The following is an 8,080-nucleotide window of genomic DNA, read 5'->3' as shown; positions in this document are numbered from 1 at the left end:
CACAGTGTATCTGTAGTATATGAGATATCAGACTATTACAATAAAGCACCCAGTGTATCTGTAGTATATGAGATATCAGAGACTACTAAAAAACATGGATGTAGTTCAGGCTCCCTGTATGATCTGGAGATTCAGAAGTTATCTTTCAATCAAATCCACTTGATTTGAAAAAACATTTAATTATGTAACATTTTCAGTAACATTGGTAACTTTAGGAATACATAACATTAAAACTATTAATACACATAACAATAACAGCTACTGGAACGAAGCAGATCATTGAAATAGGCGCCCCAGCCCTCTGTTGTGTGGTTATTTTATTATACAAATGAATAAAGAACACAACCAGAGATAACAATATAATATCTTTGAATATCTGTGCTGGCTGTGCTGTTACTCTGTATTTCTGTGCATGCGCCACAATACGGGACTGTGCTCAGAATCAGCATTTTTCATAATAATTACTGTCATAATTTGACAATGTTGTGGTTTTCTTAAAGACAGCTTGGGAAAAGTGAAATTTACTAAAAGTTTGATGCATTTAACATGGCGAAAAGCAGCATAAATAATCAAAATTTGACACGGCTCCATTGACTTTCAAATAGAAGAATTTCTCCCGAGCTCTCTTTGTATCCCACAACCCTCTGGACGATGTAGTGTGCAAGGTATATTTGTATTTGAACTAGTTTAAGTTGTGATCATATAATACCTTATTTGAATTCAAATCATGTAGAAGCCACCAGACTGGACAACGTTTCTAGTGAATATTAAAAATTAAAAAGGTGCAACAACTACACTAAAATAATACAGAAAGGAAGAATGAACTAAACAGTACAGAAAAGAAAGTTTAAACAACGACACCCCACTCCCGCTGGTTGATTAGCGATCCAACGAAATCTATGGGAGATTCCCTTAAGGTTACAACTGCATTCCTGACCGCTATTTAAGATGAAGGTTAGTCTTAACAGGGGTATCGTTAGTAACATACATACTTACTTTCGTTAATATTTGATAATCAAAACATTTTGTATAAATCACATAAAACAATTACTACAATGTTCATTAACTCAAAGCATGAATTAAAAACAATAATACTTTTTTACATTCTACCTAAAACATAACGTTAATTTTACTTTAAGGTCTGCTTATTCTCGAGTTCATAAGAGGATTGAAACACTACTTATTGAATACTTAACAGATGTTCGCTGCCTCCAGCAGCTGATCCGTGTCTTCAACAATACAGGCGCTTGAAGGCTCTCCTGCTGGCAAGGACAGGTCCCGGTTCCGGGGTCTGCCTTCCTCGCATTTCATCTCCACTTCAGGTTACGAAACAAATGTCTTTGCAAAGAACAATAGTCATTAGCTATTTAGGTATTCCACTTAAACACCAATATATGCACTCTTCGTCCGGTTATGTCTGGGATATTCCACCGCAAACTCCGGCACAGCTAGCTAATACAAGACTGAATATATTTCAATCTCTGTCGACTTCAAAATGTTCATCCAACTCTTTCTCCAGTGATGAATCGGGGCTAAGTTAGAGTTTTGATTACAAGTACTTTTAGGATTTTAGACGTCTTACGCAGCAGACTCCCACACCAAAGGAAACACTAGAGTAGTTATCTCATATTAGAGTTTCCGAAAACAGTATCGCTGTACAAGTCGGTGTCTTCAGATCAAAGTTCAGAGACTTGTTTTTCTGTCAAAAGCCTTGGATTTTTGTAACTTTATCTTTACCCCTGTGATTGGATAGTTTGTTTATTTTGGGCGGTGCCTGAGTCCACGTGGTGTGTTTCCCATTGGCTGTTCTCGTTCCAAGACAGCCCATTGTTCTCAATTGATCTGCTGTTTCTCCCCAGTCAGCTGTATTTATAAGGGGTAGTTCTCTGTCCGAGGTGTCAAAGCACCCAAGACCATCTAGTTTGTACCCTCTGCAAGACACTGCTTTCACCAAAGGATTCATTCAGTGATTGTGAAGATAAGCCATTTGTCCAGTATTTAGTTTATGACTCTTTTTAAAATATTCCTTATCAGTGGGGAAGTTTGTGACCAGAAACCAAGTAGACACAGAGAATGGCTTAGGACCCCCCTCTCTATATTTCAATTCTGTTAATTTCATACCCAGAATGACATTATGACCCACTCTGACGCTACAACAGAAGTTCACATAGAGAATCAGCAGAGCAGAGTCAAAGTTATTCTGAATACCAAGATACTCAACTCTACTGAGTCTCTATGGGCACCTCCATCACGCTGCGTGCAGAGGGTTGTGGGATATAAAGAGAGTTAAGCAGAAATGCTTCTAGGGTATTGGTTGCAAAGTGTAAAATGATCTGTAGGTGGAAAGGTCGGGGCGACATTTAATTTGTTGGGGGAGTAATGTAGGGACTGGAATGGGGGAATGTTCATTTTTACAATTTTTAGACACCCCTTTATTTTGTTAATTGCCAGACAACCCCTCTCTTGTGTGTGTGAGAAAGTGTGCACTTTATTGACAGTTCCTTACCACGCATGTGCTGCATGGCCTACACAGAAACTTTTTCTCTCTCCTCAGACCCCACCCCGCCTGTGAGTGCTGCTGGCAAAGCCTCTTCATATAGACAGCCTGCACTGGTCCTCCTCATCCTGTGCTGTCTCTTACTGGCTGCCATCATCTCCCTCGCTGTCTATCGTGAGTATTCACACATTGCTGTTTGTTAGCAGGGTTTCAAATCGCTTGTGTGGTATTCTCTAACTTAATCATCACCTCACAATGGGACCATTTCAAACAACTGATTAAAAGTTTTATTTTTTAAAAGTTGATCAATTAAATAAAATTTGGTTGATTCAATATATTTTAAAGTCCATGAAACTGTTCTAAACTGATTTTGGCTTCTTCAATGAAACTCAAGGAAAGTGTCATGAATATCAAAGTACATTTATTCACATAAATGGACTTGTGCAAAGAGCATTCAGATACCAGTTTCCCATGACCAGTATGTGAAGCATGGACAGCGAATATCACTGCATTTCAGAGTCAGATTTACTGAACTGATTAATCAGCTTTAAACATGTACAGAACAAGCTGGTTGAGTGCATTCGACTGAACAAAACTGTAATTCACGCTTGTCTATTTGCTTTTTTCAGATTTCAAAACTAAAGAAGACCCTGAGAAATACAATACATTACTGAATCAGCTCCAGGACTTGAGCAGCAACCTCAACAAGAATCATTCTGAATTGAAAAAGAGCAATACTGAGCTTTCTGTCAAACCATCAATCTTGGATAAATACTGTCCTCTCAAAGAAGGCTCTTCAAAGGGTGAGTTGTGAATTCTATACAATCCCATCATTATTATTATCATTAACAGACTGGACTAGAAGGGAAAGAAGAGATAGAGGGAGATAGGCAACATTCACCTATCTACTGTGTCTGCCTGTCTGTCTCTCACTCTCTCTCTTCATGGATCCAGATGGGTCAGGTTTGACTGGTTTGAAGAGCACAGCATCGACTGGGGATGGGGTACTCAATGGGGTATCAGTCTTGGCTGTCAGTCCAGTCACCACTGCCCCACCCCTAGTTCTGCATTCATCGAACATGGAAAATATGCAAGGAAGCAAGCAAGGGCTCTGAGTGATGAGATTAAACAGGGGGAAAAATAAGGCAACCCTCCCCATTTACTGATCTGTCCCAGTACTAGTTGGAGGGGAGGGGAGATGCAGTATCCTTCTGATAAAATCATGCTAATGCTAATGCTGAGAATCTAGCCCTGTGTTGTAGGTGCAGCCCCCTTCTTCAGATCTGCAGGTGTTTCTGTTTAACATGCACTGCTTCTTTCTCTCATTGTGCAGAGCGGGTTTGTTGTCCAGAGAAGTGGGTGCAGTCCAATGGAAAGTGCTTCTACTTCTCAACTGATACAATGGACTGGAACTCCAGCCGTGATAACTGCACATCAATGGGGGGGCATCTGGTGATTATAGAGAGTGAGGCAGAGCAGGTACAGTTTGACCATCATCTTTACAGAGCTCTGTTTATAAAGCTCATGAAACACCAGGCAGCTTTCAGGAAACTGCTTTTCTGGCAGCTGTTGAAGCCTCTAGTTGACTGTGACATTTTCAAACAATTTCAAACCAAGCTGCTCAAATCAAATTGCTTGAAAATGTCGCCACTCCTACAAGTAGCTGCTGAAAAAGTGGCTGGAAGGTGCCTTGTGTTTCCTGGGTTTAAGTTTTCCACCCCTTGTGCTTTTAGGGTTCTGCTGGCTATTTAGCCTCCATAGCCTCTAGACTAGAGATTCTCAAACTGCACAGCAGTATAGTAAATACTGAATGTATATTGTTCTGTATCTCAGTATCACAAGGCCTGTCTGTCACCTCAGCAGTGAAAGTGAATTTTCTGGGGAGCCCCTGGGTCACCTCTGCGGACCTCCCAGGGTCCCTGTACCCCAGTTTGAGAAGCACTGGTGCCCTGCCCCTTCAATCCTGGGGTGTGCATTTAGAGTCTGTGATTGTCACTGGTCTATCAGCAAACATCTCAACTGAATCAGATCATACCTGACCTGCAGGAAACCATTTAACAGCAATTTACTGCAGAACATTTTGATGTGTATAAAAGAAAACCCTGTTCATACAGTTGTTTGTGTTTTGAGTGTAATAAATAACCCTGGGGTGTTGCCCCTTCGGTACACAATAGTGCCCTCCCACCCAAACCCTGCCCTCCTTCAGTCCTGCAGAGAACACTGAGTTCACACACTGACATCATAAACACAAGACAATGTGAGCTTTATGAAACCCCCACTGCCACAGACAGGCTCTCGTATAATCAGCTGAAAGCTACTCAACCCCCTTGCTGTCATTTAAAGGAAGGTTTGCTCTTTCTTCAAAAAGCAGGAGTGCTCTTATATTTCCACTAGGGGGCAGCTGATTGGTAGATCGCCACTAGAACTGACAAGAGTATTTTCTGTTTAGAGATTCTTAATGAATGCAGCTAAAGCCCATCCAGGGAATCTCTACTGGATTGGCCTGACTGATGCTGTTACTGAAGGAACCTGGCTCTGGGTGGACGGCACTCCTCTCAATGACAAGACACAGTAAGAGCTTCAATCTCATTCTGAAATCACTGCTGAGGATTAAAAGGATACAGCAGCAAACAACCTAGTAATTCCCTACTGACATTGTGTGATAGTGACTGGTATTGCTCCTCATCTCTTTCACTAAGTGCTGATTAAGTGTTGCAGTGAAACAGTGAGCATGTCCAGTTTAGTGCTGTGATACTGACTGGCATTGCTGCTCATCTCTTTCAGGTACTGGGGCAGTGGAGAGCCTAATAACAAGAATGGTGGGGAGGATTGTGCACATCTTCCATTCCATGCAGATCCCCTCAATCCCCTCAATTCCTGGAATGATATAGAGTGCCAAAAGAACTATAGTAGGATTTGTGAAACCATAGCAGTGATAATCTATCAGTGATAACCTATTTATTCTCTCACATTTACACAAAGAATGTTAACCACTTCAACTCCAGATGTAAAAATGAAACCCCTTCCCAGGTACCAGATTTTGAAAATAATAATAATAATAATGTTTTCAAACCTTGAATTGCTATAAAATGTTAACATATGATAAATAAAACACAAATAAATGTTTAACTTAAACTGGGGTTTTCATTAACCCTTTATGCTGCTGTGTACTACATACCCATATTCAAAACAACATCAAAACATGTGCCAGTATCGACGTGCTCTGTGCCATTTATTGAAATGTTCAATACAACAGAACCCGGGATTGCCTTCAACCACTGCACATTTTTCTTGTGTCTTTTCTTTTGTTTTCATTTTCGTAGCAGACTCTGTACCTTTTTTACAGTGTCTGCTTCGCTTGTGTTGGAGGGATAGTCACAAATGCATGTACACAGCTACTTTGCACAGGCATTGTGATGGATCTGGCTGCCGCATTGCCTAGTGCTGTGTTTTGATAGTATTTAGTCACAGCACTGCCATTTCAAACCAAACAGCTTCCCGTTTGCAGCTGGCTTACCTGTAAAGTAGCTGCATGCTCTTCTGTTTGTACAGTTTGTACTGTTCTTGGCTCCACATCCTCTTCATCATAATCGCTGAGTGATAAGTTAGCACCACTGTCGCTGGTATCGAAATCTTCCAAACTAACTTCACTCCCATTGCTCATTATAGAAAGACCATGTACGTTGCCACGTTTAGCTTTCGCTAAAAACTATATAAACGATAACTAAACAAGTAAAACTAATAATAAATCAAAAAATAATTTAAAACACTATACATATATATACTTTTAAAAGCTGAATGGCTTCCTGCAATATATCTCAGCCTTCTAAACGTCCACAGCTACAGACTGGAATTGCTGCAAGTTGACGAAGATGCTGCAAAATGATCTGTCGATCTTGGGCAGGTGTTGTGACTCCTGGTCTCCCAGTTCGTGGCCTGTCATTGACAGAGTGTGTCTGGTTATACCGTCTAGCCAGGTTTGAAATTGCTGGCTGTGAGCACCTAAGACGGCGAGCCACAGTACGATGCCCTAGTCCAGCCTCCAACATGCCGATTGCATGAAGGCGCTGATCTCTTGACAGAAGTGGCATATTGTTTTTTTTCTGTGATTTTCTTTATTGCTTTTATTCAATGCAATTAAACAGCTGAAATCACTCCATATCCAGTGTCCAATCAACTGTCTCACTAACTAGGTGATTAAGTGCATCTGCTTCAGTCACAGTCACTCAAGCGTGTCATGGTCAAGGATGATTGATCGAGTGATTAAACAAAAAAACACTTACTCGATGTCCATCATTTATATACCTTATTTTTTTCCTAAAATAAATGTGTTATAATAGTGATAAGTTTCTTTTGATGCTCTGTATATAAGGCTCTAAATGGCCTTGCTCCACCTTACCTTAAAGATCTTTTAACACCAATCGGTCACTCTGATCGGAGGATGCCAGGTTACTTTCTAGACCCGTTATTCAGAAGAATAATAAAACCCCTCAGGTGGGAGATCCTTCAGCTATATTTGGAATGACCTGCCCAGTACTGTAAGGGAAGCTCCTTCGGTTGATGTTTTTAAAGCTTGATTAAAAACACATTTTTAGAGCCTGGCACCTCCAGTTATCTAAAATGATATTCTCTTGTCTCTATATGGCATATTTTCCTACTTGACTATTTTACTGTTTAATTTTGTTAAATCCTTATTTTATGGGTATTGTTCTGGTTATCATTATTGTTATCACTTTATTAAGTGCTTTGTGGCGACTCCTCACTTCTACATACAGCATCACACCCCTGCTCACAATGTAAAGCAGGGCTCAGGGATGGTACAGTTTTAGCTCCCTCTGGTGGTCAGTCCAAGTCCAGCGAGGTCGTACTAATATGCCTAGGAGGTACCCTTGCAGCTTGCCCTTCTAAGACCCCACAACCGAGATACTCTACACAGTGGCGGAGGAAGAGGAAGATGGGCCCCACTACAGGACCTTATTGTGGGCCCCCCTCCCCAAACGTTAATTTAACCCTTACTTATAAGCATCAAACATACCAAATCAAGTGTTCAATATTTAACTATATTTAATTGTCAGGATGTTAGCATGCATGAAACAGTACGTAATAAGAACGTTTTCTACTCGCCTACTTTCATTTTATTTTGCGTACAGCTTTACATCCAACACTACACTATTTTTTAATCATAAACTAACAGGATTAATCACCAGTCCTACCAGGATTCCCCAATTCTGCGATCACGAATTATTACAGAATTCACAATTCTGCACAGACAGTTGCAGAAATTGTCTCGCATTATTATTTTTAAATCATAAATACAGGCATGTTGATTTGCTGTAGTTTATTTTGGTGCCCGCAGCAGCACAGGACAGCTTCCGTCTAAACTACAGGATGAATCGCGCACGCAGAATATAACTGCAAATGTCTGTGCTGAATAGTACCCCAAAACCTTCGATGAAGACGCATAACATCTGCAAATGTAAATGCTAAAGATATTATCATTGTTAATAAATAAATTAATAAATGGATGAATAAACTTTCGAACCACTCCATGTCCCTCTGAGCTCGTGGGCCCGCGTGCAGTTG

At 40.5% G+C, this 8,080-nt stretch overlaps 1 protein-coding gene across 1 annotated transcript in view; it reads left to right on the top strand.

Moving 5' to 3' along the window:
- LOC131698882 (C-type lectin domain family 4 member E-like) overlaps positions 1-5,583 on the top strand; it is an 11,150-nt gene extending 5,567 nt beyond the window's left edge. Inside the window, exons 2-6 of the mRNA XM_058993537.1 lie at positions 2,555-2,671; positions 3,127-3,300; positions 3,831-3,976; positions 4,947-5,068; positions 5,282-5,583. Coding sequence (XP_058849520.1) covers positions 2,555-2,671; positions 3,127-3,300; positions 3,831-3,976; positions 4,947-5,068; positions 5,282-5,447 — 725 coding nt within the window. The 3' untranslated portion in view covers positions 5,448-5,583. The remainder of the gene's footprint in view (positions 1-2,554; positions 2,672-3,126; positions 3,301-3,830; positions 3,977-4,946; positions 5,069-5,281) is intronic.
- The last annotated feature ends 2,497 nt before the right edge of the window (positions 5,584-8,080 follow it).

The sequence above is a fragment of the Acipenser ruthenus genome, chromosome 20, assembly GCF_902713425.1.
Source record: "Acipenser ruthenus chromosome 20, fAciRut3.2 maternal haplotype, whole genome shotgun sequence".
NCBI lineage: Eukaryota > Metazoa > Chordata > Actinopteri > Acipenseriformes > Acipenseridae > Acipenser > Acipenser ruthenus.
The sequence above is the reverse complement of the archived record's forward strand: the minus strand, read 5'-3'. Positions and strand labels throughout refer to the sequence as shown.